General features: G+C 41.7%; 1 protein-coding gene across 1 annotated transcript in view; it reads right to left on the bottom strand.

The window, feature by feature from the left end:
• Positions 1-15,641, bottom strand: part of ADAMTS16 (ADAM metallopeptidase with thrombospondin type 1 motif 16) — a 637,963-nt gene that overhangs the window by 66,858 nt on the left and 555,464 nt on the right. The window contains exon 18 of the mRNA XM_085606087.1: positions 9,647-9,773. Within this exon, the coding sequence (XP_085462213.1) occupies positions 9,647-9,773 (127 nt within the window). The remainder of the gene's footprint in view (positions 1-9,646; positions 9,774-15,641) is intronic.

Below are 15,641 nucleotides of genomic sequence, written 5' to 3'. Positions count from 1 at the left end.
TTGCATAGTGTGCAGTAACATTGAGCACAATGGTGTAGATTGCAGTGGTGCAGAGTGGAGTGGTGTTGAGTTCAGTGACAGAGAGTGCAGTCTTGCCGAGTAGAGTATTGTAGAGTGCAGTGGCACAGAATAGCGTGGTGCATAGAACGGTGGTGCAGATTAGAACAGAGTGGCATAGACGCAAGTGACAGAGTGAAATGGTGTAGAGTGGCACAGCATGCAGATTAAAGTGGCATTGAGTTAAGTGGCCAAGAGCGCAGTCTTACAGCATAGAGTGGCACAGAGTAACGTGTTGTAGAGTAGAGTGCAGTGGGTGGCATAGAGTGCAATGGCATAGAGTAGATTGTTTCAGAGCAGAGTGAAATGGTGTAGAGTGGCGTGGTGCAGGGTAGAGTGTAGTGGTGCAGGGTAGAGCGCAGAGGTGTAGAGTAGCGCATGTGAAGAAAAATGTCAGTCCAAGAACAGTCGACCTGCCAAAGCACCAATGTCATTTAAACACTGAAAGTAAATGGTTGTTTGATACCTTTCATCATTGACATCATCGACAGTGGTGCGTGGAAAACATTATGCCTGAGGAGAAATATAATGAATTGCATTCCTTACCACAACTTATGCCATCGAAAACCAAAACGTATACATGGGCTGGACACCCATAAAAAGAGAAGGTTCATGTGTAGCAGCGATGAAACACAAGTAACTGAAGGTGCAAGCACCCATCCATGTGTTTGAAGGGACAGCATCAAGTGCCTTGCTACTTAGCGTCAACACAGCTGCTGACACGGGGCTGATTTCCGTGAACCACAACATCAATGCTCACCATGAAATATTAAGTCAGTTCCTTGCGTTGTTTTATGATTTGGAAAAGCTTAAGCCTATGAAGGTAAAGTAAAAGAACACGATAAAGCTCTTACACAAGTATGTCATTTACTTGCTGAAGCAGGTTTTACTTTTAATGCAGACAAATGTGAGTCCCATAGGGCAAAGCTAAACTTCTTTGGCCATATCTTTTCTGATGGGGGTGTGACACCAGATCCTGCTAAAGTACCAGCACTGTCAAATGCTGATCCCCTAGAGTGGCGAGGAGTTCAGTGGTGTAGAGTAGAGTATAGTGCGTGGAGTGCAGTAGGTCAGAGTAGATTAGAGTGGTGTGGAGTGATGTCGGGTGTAGTGGTGTAGAGTGCAGATTCGATTAGATTGGCATGGAGTGATGCAGAGTGTAATGCCATACAGTGCATTACTACAGAATAGATTAGAGTAGCATGGAGTGATGCAGATTGTAGTGGTATAGAGTGCAGTAGTGCAGAATAGATTAGAGTGGCGTAGAGTGATGCAGAGTGTAGTGGCGTACAGTAGAGTGGTGCAGAGTAGAGTGCAGTGGCATAAGAGATCAAGCAACACTTTTCTGAATTGCATTAGATAAGTAGAGGCATATTTATCAAGGGGTTGCATTGCTTTTGCGCCATACAATGGGTGCAAAAGCGACATAAACCTTAAAATCCAATTCGGCAAGCCAAGCAAGGCCCACTTGCGAGTCACTGAGTGGCGTGATAAATCTAGAGTAATGCAACACAGTGCAAATCACGGTTACGTTGCTCTGCCCCAGGGAGGCGTTCCATGGGTGGTGCGTGGGTGTTCCCATGCAACACCAATTGATTTTGGCACATTCCCAAACTTACCATAAGTGGCAGACATGGTATACATCAAAACGCTAAGGCTCCCCATGTGATGTGTAATTATCCTTATTTTTCATTTTTTCCTCTTTCTATGTGTGCCGCATTATACAAAGTATTATTGAATTAGCTTAAATATTTACTGTAATACTAGTCTGATTTTCTGTTTTGCACAGACATTTTTAACCCCAACCTCTTATAGAGATTATTGGGAATAATCTAACAGAATATGAGAACACCTCCTGTTTCAATAAGGAAATTTAAAACGTCTTAGTTCAATAGTTAATTTGGATAGAGTGTTGTTTCCATCACAAGACCCTTCAAAAGTGTTCATCAGCTTCGTATTACAGAGGCATCCGGGAACTGCAAACATTCCGCGCCCTGCAGAGAACTAGTCCCCGGTGGGATTTCATTAGCGCGATGATTGTGAATTTTGACAGTAATCCAACATTTTTTGCTTTCCATGCAATCAATCTGTATGCACAGCGTGAGGCAGTGTAGGGTTTCTAATTGCTAATTTGTATGAAAACTGACGCCGATCGCCATTTCTACTACAGCCAGGGTATTCAGTTTTTGGAAATATGCTATGTTCAAATCTTTCATTTATAATCAGGTCTCCCTGTAATAAATAATACGAAATAACATTGGCATATGTACCACTCAAGTGCCCACATTCATCAACATGAGAAAGTTGAGGCTATATCCGAACATCAAAATCACATCTTAGGGTTTGTCGAGTACATTATCAGTTTTTCAGAGCAGTATGAACAGAGAAAAAATAACTGCTCTAAAATGCAGTAACATAATGTTACAAATATACTTTTTTCACGAACCCTATCTGAACAAAAAAGGTTTCCACTGCAGACAAAACTTTTCTGAAGGGGTCTCTCAATGACCATGTCTTCTGTAGGATCAGAAGGGTGATGTGTTTTAACTCATCCTTGGTAATAAACCAACATTTTCCATATAGAGACATTTTATCTTTAAAATGTACATTATTATTTGAAGATGTGCTGTTAATATGCTGGTAATCTGAACCGTTCATCTATTTTCCATACTGAAAGTAATTGCCCATTTGGAAGATTCATAATGACACATTCATAATGAAGAAATGAGAAATTAAATCTCAACTGAACTTTTTATTTATTTTCAAAGACCAATTTTTAGTGTCCCAGTGTATACTACAGAGTGCAAACAATGTGCGCCAATGTGGCCTAGTTTCAGCTACAAAGTGCAATCCTTTTGCTACATTTTATGCCAGTTCAAGCTGCAAAGTGCATTCGTTGTGCTCCAATTTGTCACAGTGTTGTATACAGAGTGCTATCACTGTGCTGAAGAATCGACAGCAAACTAAACATGACCATCACTGCATCCTGATACCATACCCTGAAGATGCTGAGGAAGATCTTCAAATGGCCCCTAAGCAACACTAGAAAAACTGTCACTCATGCTCTAATCACCAGCAAGTTGGACTGTGGGAGCACCCCCTAACTAAGCAACTCACTAAATGACTAAAACCATCCAGAACTCGGCACCAGATCTATCCTCAACCTCCCACACAGACCTCAAATCACACCTTAGGCTACACTGGCTAAGATGCACAATTGCTCTCAAATCAAACTCCTCACACACATTCAATTCAAGGTACTACACAACTCAGGCCCCAACTACCTGAACAGTCGCATCTCCTTCCACCAACCACCCATTCACCTCTGCTCTGCAGGACGCCTGCTCACACACATCCCCCACATATACAGGACCAGATCAGGAGGAAGCTCATTTTCTTACATCACTCCTAAACCATGGAACAACCTTCCACTCCACATTGGAGCCTCCTCCTCTCTTCTTGAATTCCGCAAGAAGATGAAGACCTAGCTTTCAATTAACCAACTTATCATAAGCAAGGCTATGCATACACACCTGCCCAGTGCCATGATACTCTCGCTGTGGATTGTGCGCTTCACAAATACACATAACATGACATTGAGCTCCAGTTTGTTCCATTATGAGCTACAGAAGGCAGTTTGTGCTCCATTACATCCCAGTGTAAGCTGTAGTGGACATTCATTGTACTCTAATTTGTCCCAGTCTAAGCTACAGGGACAATGAGCAGTTATTGTGCTCCAATTTGTCCCAGTGTAAGCTATAGAATGCAACCATTGTCCTCCAGTTTGGCCCAGTGTAATCTACAGAGCACCACCATTGTGCTTCAATTTGACTCATTATAAGCTACAGAGAGCGGCCATTGTGCCCCAGTTTGACCAGTGTAAGATACAACATGCATAGTGCTCCATTTTGTCACAGTACAAGTTACAGAGCGCACCCACTGTGCTTCAGTTTGTCAAAGTGCAAGCAGTAGATAGCAACCATTGTGCTCAAAGTTATCCCAGTGCAAGCTACAGAGAGCTGCCATTGTGGTACAGTGTTTCTATACTTTCTAAGAAGTTCCTCCCCCAAAGCCTCATGGTCCATATCCTTTAAAACACTACCACTGCATCCTAGAAAAATACCATGGTCACAGAACATTCTTTCTTTTAATCCGAAATAGGTTCATCAAGGCATTATTAACAACTCTCTGTAGCTTACTCCTTCCTCTCAGTATTGGACAAGGGCCATGCCTCAGATTTATGTGAAGTGGCTTTCCAACTGAGGCCCTTCCTCCTTACAATCACACTAGGTCATGATGGAACCCTGATCGGCTTTCAATAGATAACTTGTTTTATCTCTCATGTTGAACAGGCCCATAATTCAGGTCTTAGTTGGCTTTCTATAACTTATATATCTTGCACATTTCTACACCCAGCAAGGGTACAGATGCTTAGAGAGCTATAGATGATATTAACTTGTTTTTATATAGTGTTTCATACCACATTTCTGCCATTCACAAGCATTATAAATAATTGGTACTTAGCTCCCCGAGCTGTCCTATAGTCATTCATTCGCCTATCCTGGTTTGAAGAAGACTTTGGTCTTATATAAGGTAAGCAAGTCCAAAGGTAGCTAGTGGGTAATAAACATACGGAAGGTTAACAGTATGTGACTCCTCCTTGCTCACTTAAAGCTGGTCCTTGGTTTGATCTGAAAGGCATTCTTTTACTTATCCATTTCTCTTCCAAATGGGTACAGATTTATGACAGAACTCTGAAGGGAATTACCTTAAAGCTCCACTTTGTTCTCTCTTGGACAAAGATAGCATGAACACTAGAAGGGGCTTTGTCTCACTTCACACTACCCTGTGTGTCACTACAAGGTCTGCATAGGCTGGTGTGCAGTGTGGCGCATTCATTCTCTCTCTGTGATAAGTATTTAGGTGTTGGTGAGGAAGTTTTCAGTTTTGGAAACCAATTCTTAGGCCAGATGTGCAAAGCCCCTTGCTGGTGCAAAGCCGTCAATTTGCAAAATCTGTGAATTTGTGACTATAAAATGGGTTTTTACTATAAAAGTCCTTTGATGAGTCAGAAAAGTCTTTCAGACTTGCAAAACGGCTTCTGTAACTTTAAATCACAAACAGGAGTGGGCTTTAAAAGGTGTCCCCTCCAAATTTACCAGTCACAAATGTTTGTATCCAAGATTTGTGACTGCAATTCTGGTTGAAAACCTTAGATCAGTTGCTGATTCTCCTTGAGAAAGCCTCCCTCTATGGGATCCATTTCGTGCCAGAGGACCACTGACTGCTCCCCTGAAAAAGTTTTCCCACTTGAGAATGCAAATGCAGGAGCAAAGGTCTGCTGTCCCTTACAGACCTCCATATCTGCATTCATAGCCATTCACGTGTGGTCACAAACTGTGAATTGCCTAATTATTATTCATTAGGCAGGTGGTTTGCAACCCTGCAAGTTGACACTTTGTGATGTTACTTATTAGTACATAAGTTAAACTGCAAATTGCATACCCATTTTCAATGTGATAGTTTACAAATTGCTCATTCTGGTTTGAAAATGGGTGTTTGTACACCAAGCCCGTTGTCACTGCCTCTTTACCTACTGTGTATTGCATAGAAACAATATGCTTCTATATGTCTCTCATCGTTTCTATGAACAACAATTAAGAGGCACCAGAGGAGCAGCTGTTACCCCAGCCTTGCTCTTTCCTCCACTGGCACTGTCCTGCTACCCCTGGCTTCAAGGTTCATGAAGACAGTAACAGGAATGGAGTCAAAAGAGCTTACTAAACTTTGTTTACTCTCAGACTACTGGATTAATCAAGGGTTTAGGTGCTGTACACCCTCTCTGGCAAAGTGGTATAGTAGAATTGCACTTTGATAATCTTTGTTTGACCAAGTTAAACAGGCACTGCATATTTGTAAAGGCCACGGCCTGACTGGTTCATTGGGAAAAGTTGTCTGTGATGCAATAGGAAAGATCTTTTGTATTATGAAAAGTTATGATAAATACAGTAGGCCTGGTATAGTTATTGGCAAAAGAATGTTTTAAAGGAAACAGGCCTTTAATGTTGGATTGTTATTACATTGTGCTAAAACCTTCAGACAGGCATTTTCTTACATGGAGTCTCGAAGATTACTGTAGTAGGCAAGGGTTTCGGTGTTGGTTATCCTTCTGGAAAACCCAGGGAGAGATGATTGGCAGTTGTAATCTTTTATATCACCGATAGGAGGTGTTTTATATTTGTTTGCCAACTGTACATATCTATAATTTTACAACTGTCTGCCTGATAGTTGCTTTTTGAAAAGCATATGCTTAATATAACAGGCATCAGGTGATTATTTATGGTGATAAGCCAATTTTATAGGCAATAAGCCTAATTGGTTCATTAGAAAATGAAATGTTATTCTAGATGCAATAGTCTAATCTGTTTATTATACGAATTTAAGACATGTGCCTGACATATTTATCATGAATTGTGTTGAGGTCTTAAGGCTAGATGATTATTACACTGTGTTAAACTCCATGGACATGTATTTTGTTACATGAAATCGTAAAGATTACCCAACTAGGCAACAGTTTTTGTGTTTGACAAACCCTGAAGGTAGAAGATTTGTGCTGTGATAATCTTTGCTTGCATTTCTTAAGAGAGACTGAGGGCCTGGCAGGTGTTATTGCCATTCTGCTGTAACCAAAACAATCTATTAAAAATACGTCTATATATACTTAAATACACACACAGACACTCACCAAAATATATTACACAGTGGCAGTCGCCACAGTGTAGGGATAGTTAGGACTAGGTTTCCATTGGACATTAATAGTTTGGTTTGCTAACAACAAATCTTCACAAATCTTGCCTATCATCCACCTCTGCTCCTTCCTGAAAAGCTTCAAGGTGATTTGTTAAGTGGGAGATATTGTTTCAGGTCGCTTGGATGGTATTTTACCACTCCAAAGCTGTACTACTGTGCCTGGAGTGGTAAAAGGCTTTTGTCATTTTCCAGCTTGACGTCGATGACACTAGCTAGTCCTATGCTTAAGGGTTTTGTTATAAAAATAGCAAAAGGCTTTGTTACTTTCTACTTCAATGTGGATGGCACTATGCTAATCCTATGCTTAAAAATTCTGCTAGAACAGACATTTGAGGTGAGCAGAATCAGAATGTCCGGGGAGTTATCAGGTGCTCCATATGAAGGAGCCATAAATATTATAGAGTGGCCGTAGCCACTCTGACGTTTTAGTTAGGATTCCCAAGTATAGGAATTCAATCCTTGGAACTTGGTCACTAATAACTTTGCGCCCTTTTTGACATATCTCCACAAACCTTTGCAGGCCTACTCCACTTTCTACATTAGTGGAGTATGCAAAGGTTCAGGGAGATTCTTCACAGGGCTGCAAAGAAAAAAGGGGTTCCCAAAACGCATTTAGGCACCAATGCTTTTCCCATAGACTTTGGACTCAGAAGTAGCACGAAAACAGCTCGACAAATTTCAAAGAAATTAAGCAGGATTACACATTATGGTGCTCAGAGGATCCTTTGGGGTGCTACAGGTAAGAAGGGTAAGTATTTTTTAAGTTATAAGACATTTTAACTTAGTTATGTCTGTTGTTGCGGTACTTTCACGAAACTTCACAGAATTTCATGGTATTTCGTACTGCAGAAGATAGTGATGGCAAGTCATTATGTGATTGGCTAATGAATGCCTTTGCAAAAGTTAAATGCAGCCATGTTGTTTTTAGGTTTTTTGGCTGTATTTTGCCTTGCGCCTTCAGAAATAGGTCAATATTAAATTATTTTCCCCCTACCTATTACCACACATCTCCGTACACATTCTTCCAGACTCAGTCGCCACACTACCTTAATTATAACTTGCCACTCTACCATGCACTGTATTTGGAGAAATTATGTCATTTCAGATGTCATAAGTCTTATTATTACTGCTACGATTTCACATGGTATAAGTTATATAATACGAAAGGGTATATAACCAGTTCATGGAGAAAGGGCGAGTTATAGTTAATGTAGTGTGACGATTGATGTAAGAATGTGTATGGAGGTGCAAAATATATAGTAAATTGAAGGTGGTGCGTAATTGATAAATGTAAGTTTTAACTAGTGGTGCATACATTTGAAATGTAAGTTTTAACTATAACTTTAAAATTTCTAGAGCTTGTATAGTTTAAGTTGGGTTTGTATATAAAGAATAAATTATGTTTTCCTATCTATAACTTCGTTTTAACCTTTGTTTTTTTCATCAACTATATTATAACATTACACCACACAATTGCATTAGACACTATTGTTCAGAAGCTGTTTCCATTGAAAAGCAATTTTTGATTTGCCTATAACTTTTGACTTAGCTGATGGATTTGACAGTCTCCTTACTTATCCAGCTAAGTTCTGGCACGCACCGCTTTGTGAAATTCGCCCCACAGAAAAAAAAGTGAGGGTGAAAAAAAGGGTTTTCATTTAAGGCTCCAATGGGAAATTGTGCTCACATCTACTCCTCAAACGCTCAATAGATTTACACTAAACATGGCACGCACATAGACCTTTACTCAGATTGCCCCCCTTTTTGGGTTTGGTGTAAATCCAGTCAGCATTTTATTTTTAGACATAAGTTCTTAAAAACGTTCCAGTGTGGGCTTCAAATGGTTAATGCTTTTGTTTATCTTTGTCATTTGGAATTCACTAGTAATTCATTAATTCAACAATAAAAAAAAAAAAAACACGGGCTATGGTTGGGTGAGGGAACCTTTTACGCCCATTAACCCCTTTGGATCCGCGGAACCAGAGCTGGATCCATGGGTCTGTGAGATCTGATTGACTGCTGTAAGAGAAAGGTTTCTCTTCTGGCAGCCATTTAGGAACACAGGGTTCCGTCATGTGTCCTAAAAAATAGAAAAGGCCATATAAGGGGGCAGGGAAGAAGATTACATTTCACAAAAGAGCTGAGGTAATAGCCCAGTTGGCTAAAAAAGTTTCTTTGAGCCTACATGTCACAGTTCAGAAATCTTTTGTTTGGTAACTTTTTATTTTGACATTGTGCATGTGTCTAAGGTCATAATAAAGGCATAGTTATCTCTTACACTATTAGCAGATATTTTTCCAGTCCTAAACAGAAAACGATTAGGAAATCAATAGGAAAATAGGAAGGGAGAGGAAAGCGAATAGTCTATGTACATTTTTAATAAGCTCAACCTGTATATCAAGGAAATTCCTTGACAGCAAGAAAGCAAGAAGACAGAAAAGTTCACCTTTTTAGTTTAATTTTCTCAAATGGAGAAAGTCTGCATTAACATCAATGAAACTTAATGCATAATGCATCAGGTTTTAATTATGTCAGGGTCAAAGAGGCCTTTCATTGTTCTGAAACCAAAACTATCAATTAATGTTAATGAGTTTTTATGAGTTGAGTAATGATCACATCGAGCATAGAATCCAGAAACAACTCAATTACTATAGTGTAGTTCATTGTGGTAAAATAGAAGTAAAAGGATAAAACACAACACTGTTGCCTTCCCTTTTAGATGCAAATGTACTCATTATGAGAGCGAAGTTAGGACATTTGTAACATGGTGTCTTCTTACCTGGGTGGACAGGCTTGCAGATTGCATGGGACGGGGCCAGTGACTGGTCTTGTTTTCGGATTGCATAAAGATGTGTTCACTTGAACTCGCAAGTCTTTGTAGCAGGCCTCTTTTGTGTTCATGTTTCCTAAATGATTGAAAGAGCAATGATGAGTTATAACTGCATAGATTGTCCTTTGCCATGCTGAAAATAAAGCAGATAAACCTACATACAACATACTCACTCTATAGTCGCAGTGCCAAAACTAATTTATAAAAACAAAGTTCCTTTACTCGCAATGATTCATTTTTGTTTTTGAAACATACACGTTTTACGACATGATAATTGTTCACATAGGAAACAATATCTGAATGTGTGCACATACATGGAAGACACATGGGCGTTTCCTTATACAATACAAATGTTATTTCTCATCTCTACAACTGTGATCTCTTTCCCCCATTTGCAGCCCCTCTTTTACCCCCTCTTGTTGTATGGCCGTTGGGGACATTGTCAACATTGCTAAGTTAGCATGAGCTCTGCTGCCATGATGCTGCTTTTGCGTATGTTACTAAATGACTTTATTATGCAAGACTCTGTTTGTGCCTTTCACATGAGAAATGTCCGCTTTCTTTGTTTTCTGCCTGTTCCTGGAGTTTAGTCTGAACACGGAGTGCAAGGACGATAAACAATGCCCCTTGTTATTCTGTTCTGGTCAGTCCCTAGCACTTACACACAACAGGCTACACAGCTGCAGCTGCTGGAAACCCGTGGTTTGATATTATGGGGTTGCATGTTGGTTTAACACACACTTGGAGAGGGACCTTTCCAAGGAGAAGAGCTATGCTGTTCCTATGATGTAAAAACTACAATCTAGGCACTAAGGTATGGGGTCTGCCGACAAAACCCAGAGATCTTCTTTTATATAAAAATAATTTCTTCTTTCCAAGGGGAGGGTGGTTAGGCCTAATAGTCCTTTATCCACTGTCTGTATACGATGACATCCCCTTTCATAGTCTAGGGACTTGCTACACTGCTAACTGTTTTAGATGTATGCATTTTGCTGCTGGTAGTGGCTTGTATACTGCATTTTAGAGCTCTATAGTTAAAATAAACATTTTGAACTATAACAGTGACTCTGTTTATTCTTATTGTGGTCAAGTACGAGTAAATGAGCGAAAGCGTACTTCTTGTTACCGCGATTCCTGAGAGAGTCGGGAGTGTTGTGTTCTGGGTTGTCTAATCATTTGTAGCTTTGTGATTATGTAGGCAAACGAATGAGACACTATAGCTTGTCGGTTCTTGGATTTTGGGTACTGAGGCGGTAGAAAGGCTTAGCCCCTACACACTGAGGTCCTGTTTTCCTGCACATAGTTCTGTGTGTGTGCAGAATCCCAGCAACACTCTCTATCCTTTAATCTTATCTGTTTCTCTTCCAAATCCTGCCTTCTTGCTTGGTGAGGATGGGGCCATGTGGATGAATTAGAATTAATCCGGTGGAAGGCATGCACGATGGAAGAAACAACTGTGTTACCAGAGTACCATGAGATGCTAAGACTTTGGAGGAGAAGCTTCTGATGGTGATACATGGAATTCATCAAATGACTGTCACAAACATTTGTGCATGTTTCATTTGACTTAGCCTCACTCTGCATCACCGGACTGGGGGGAAAATACATTTTAATACTTAATATGAGCTTTGTGACAACTCTGGTTGTTGCTTGGTCTCCAAATATGTGCTAGTACCTTCTGTTTGACAGCCTTGTATTTTGGAAGACCCTTTATGCAAATCTTCTTTGTAGATTGGTATAGAATATCTGATCAGTGCACAGCATGACTACGTGGGTGCTGAGAAATCTCTCACGTCAGGCATATTATGCTTGTACTGTGTGATATGCAAATACTATTAAAAAACAATCAGTCAGTTCCACACGCACATTCCTTTCACACCCCTGAGGCACTTCCATAGCACAGAATGTGCTGTATGCATGTATGTATTCTATTTAGTAATACTGATTGTGCTTGTGCACATGTTAAACCCTCAAAGTCTACAGTGGGTCCTCTCCCATTTTCATCAGATGTGGTCCATTGCGACTGAGGGAAAGGATTTGTCTGTTTACCCGCAACATACCATTGAGCCAGGAACTCACTCACTGTGCACCATCTAGGTGGTGGTGCACAATTAGAATGAACCCTAGAGGGCTCACACTGGGAAGGGGCACAAGCAGTGCCAGTGACCTCTAAGGCGTTCCTCGCTGGAGGGGTGAGAGGGTGAAGTTAAGGCTTCCAGATATATTTAGCAGCTGTAGGCCTTTTTTGATGCAGAATCAAACACATCGATCTATACAGAACGAAAAGTCACCTGAATGCAGTCCCTATGTTGATTTGAAACTTTTCCTATCATACAGGGAGAATGGTACAAACTAAGTCATACTTTATCAACTGTTTAATTGCGTTCTTATACATCTACAAAGCAGATTTTAGAATGATTCAATAAACATATTAAGAAAGACCACAGTGTTAGCTATTTGTACCTAAAAAGAGGTGACTTCAATAATGTCAATATATTTTAAGCTATGATGGTGAAGCTCTTCTAAACCTGTCTCTCTCACGTGGATACTGTTTTTAGGGTATGCAGCCTAATACAAATGTTCTTAGTGAATGAGCTTCAGTGGTCCAAATCTGAGAGAGCTAAGTAGAAGCTGTGCTCAATGAACTCTAGCTAAAGGGATTAAATCTCTCCAAAATGTATTTCCTCTCAAAGATGTTCCTCTAATCAAGAGGCTGGCATAGTAGTGTATTTTAGATCTTTACAGCATGGGCGGCGCTCTCTACTACCCAAGACAGAGGAAAGGATTAGCAGTGCCAACAAACAATAGTGGTTTATCATTCATTATAGTCTATGTAATTTAATGGTAATCAGATATTTTCTAAAAACATTATTACATTTCTTCATTCTAAATCCATCTTTTCTTTCAAAGTCTAATCTTTTGAACCTGTTTAAGACATTCAAAGTCCACCATTTGTGCACTAGAAAAGCATGACAAAATTAACGTTTTAAACTTGCTTGAAACAGACGTTGTGAGTATAAATCATTCTCAAACCTCAGACCAACTAATGTAATTCTTAAAAGGAAATACTCTGGTAGCTCCCAGCATTACTACTGGAATAAGAGCTCTGCCTTGTCTGTTATCGATCTTTGGGTGTTTTACCAAACAGAGGGCTCCCATAGGTGGAAAGGAGATGACACAAATGCCTCAATCATGAATAGAGTGCCCTTAAGGTAAGAACATTTTTAAATCACTGCTTTGGTCGCTCTTAATTATGAATGATTGAGACATCACTGTAATATGGCGGTATATCCCGCTGATGTTCACTATCCCAGTTGTGAAAGTATTTCTGCCTGAGTTGTAGGCTTGATTCGTAGCAAGAGGACTTTTAAAGACCTCCAAAACCAGAGGCAGAAGGGGTATTATGGTATTTCACTTACAAAGGGTGCATGGGCGTCCGCAGAAATTTTTCCTGGGGGTGCTAACCTGGCAAATGAAGGGGCGTGGCTAATGTTAATCAATAGGGGCGGGGCTAAAATGGCAGACAATCAGGATCGGGTAATGCTCAGGCCAAGCAGAGAAAAACAAGCATTGGCATAGCCAATAGGTCTCGCCTTTGGGACCTTATAAGTATTTCGTTCTGCAGCAGGTTCCAAAGGCGAGACCTATTGGCTATGCCAATGCTTGTTGTTATATATGGGCATGTTGAGAGGCTAGGGGAATGGGTCTTGATGTCGGGATGGGAGCACAGCAATGACCTACTCAATTTGAATGCGGAGGGGTGAAATGAAAGGTTCACTACCTGGAATAGCAGGAAGGTAGAAAGTTAGACTGGTTAGAAAGGTAAGGAGGGGTAGAGGCAGGCTTGGTGGTGAGGGGAGAAACAGATGCATGCTAGGAGAGCGCTGTGAGGGAGGGAGGCGAAATGGGAAGAGGCACTGAAAGGTGGGTCGGGCAAAGACCGTAGTGAGGCAAACAGAAGGGTAGCGAGGGGTGAAGGGTAGACAAAGAAGTGAGGTGTAGAAGAAAAAGATTCAGGTAAATCAAAGCTGGAGAGGGGAGAATAACGCAGTCGTAGAATGTGAGAGGGCCAGGTAGAGAGAGGGAGAGGTGTGTCAGAGACAGGTAGAGACAGCTGAGGAAGAGGGAATAATAAAGACTGAGGTAGACAGGTGAGGTAGAGGGGTGCTTTGATATAAAGGAAGTGCAGAGATGTGTCCGAGAGATGTTACTGAAGAGGAAAAGAAGTAGCGGTATTGAGAAAGGAGTAAGGTACTAATAGAAATAAGGGGGTGAACAGAGGTAGGACGAGTGGAAGGGGAGAGAACACATAGAAGATGAATGGCAGGGTAAAGTGAGCGATCAGGCAGTGAGTGTGAGGAGTGGTATACAGAGGGATATGTGGCAGTGAGCACGAGGTGCGGGGTACAGAGGGATATGTTGTGGCAGTGAGCACGAGGTGTGGGCTACAGAGGGATATGTTGTGGCAGTGAGCGCGAGGTGTGGGGTACAGAGGGATATAAGGCAGTGAGCGCGGGGAGTGGGGCACAGGGGGATATGAGGCAGTGAAACACAGGGTCGGGACGTCCTGCCAGACATGATAGGGTGCATACTGGCAGATAGATATGTTATTGACACAAGTTTGTGTACGTTTTAGTGGGATGTGAAATCCGGGCTATGCTGCAACCTCAATTTTTGACTTGGGAGGATAATGCATCGACTCCCCCCAGAACTTCATTCAGAAGAGCCCTTGCTCTCAGGCTACACAGTGTTAAAAGGAGGTCTTGGTGTTCAGACCTAACCACTCGTGCTTGTGGCGCGCAGCTCAAACTGGCCATTGTCATTCTGTTTATGATAATCAGCCACAGACAGAATGACAATGGGCGGGAGGGCTGCGAGGAGTGCTAGGCGCCCCATCAGGGAGTTGAGGCCTCTGGCAGGGAACAGCTCTGCTCCCTGCAGGGCCCGTAATTATGGACAAAAGGCGTCCGTAAAAGCATGGGCGGCCACAGGGGGGGCAAGGAGGTGCGCTCAAGGGGGGCACGCACCCCTCCTTGCCCCCCCTGCGGACGCCCATGAAAGGGTGTAATGTTATAAACATTTCCTTCATATATGAAACGCCTGAAGGTGATCAGTTATATATGTTTATTTAATCAGAAAGGTGCACTGTCATGAAAGCTCAACGTGAGCAACCATGCGACTGCTATCCATGTGGGTGCCGAGGTAGAACAGAAGGCTTGCGTGTGGTGTATTATGGCTTAGAAGGTGTGAAAATCATAGTGAGCAAGCCATAAAACATTGATTCAGAAAGCTGCCCAGTTCACTAAATGATTCTACCATAGCAATCGATGCCCAACTGGGGCTGTATAAAGGCGCATTTTCATTGTTTGTGCTGGACGCACCTTTTACAAGGGTGCACACAGAGCAAACAATGAAAATGCACCGTATTACCATAGATGCGCTGCCCTCCAGGGCAGCCGCGAACTCGCGCTGCCCTGGGGGCAGTGCATTCCTGTGAAAAACCGAGTCGCTGCTTTGAAGCCCTCCGTGTTTTCACAATGCAGGCGGTAACCCGCCTGCACTTTGACGGAAGATTAGAGATCCCCTTGCGGGCGGCTGCAGTCACGGACTGCATCCGCCTGCAAGGGGATATCGGGGGGGGGGTCCATGGGACCCCCTTTATCCACTCCAGAATGCTGCTCTCAGGGGGAAAAAGTTATAAAATTGACCTTATTGGATGTTATGAGCCACCATCAGGATCATTTTGATGGAGGAAAAGATATATTTGTAATCTCTTTTTAAACACTTCTACTCTTTCTTAATCTTGACCCAAACTGGTCACATTAAGCACCTGGAAATAGCCATAAACGCATGAACGATGTGGAATTAATATGTTCGCATCTTGCTTCTTTTAGCTGACAGAGTGAGATGGCGAGAAAAGCATGTAATATGTGCCTCAAAGTGG

This window comes from Triturus cristatus, chromosome 5_1 (assembly GCF_964204655.1).
Source record: "Triturus cristatus chromosome 5_1, aTriCri1.1, whole genome shotgun sequence".
NCBI lineage: Eukaryota > Metazoa > Chordata > Amphibia > Caudata > Salamandridae > Triturus > Triturus cristatus.
Note: the sequence above shows the minus strand (reverse complement) of the source record. Positions and strands in the feature narration are given on the sequence as shown.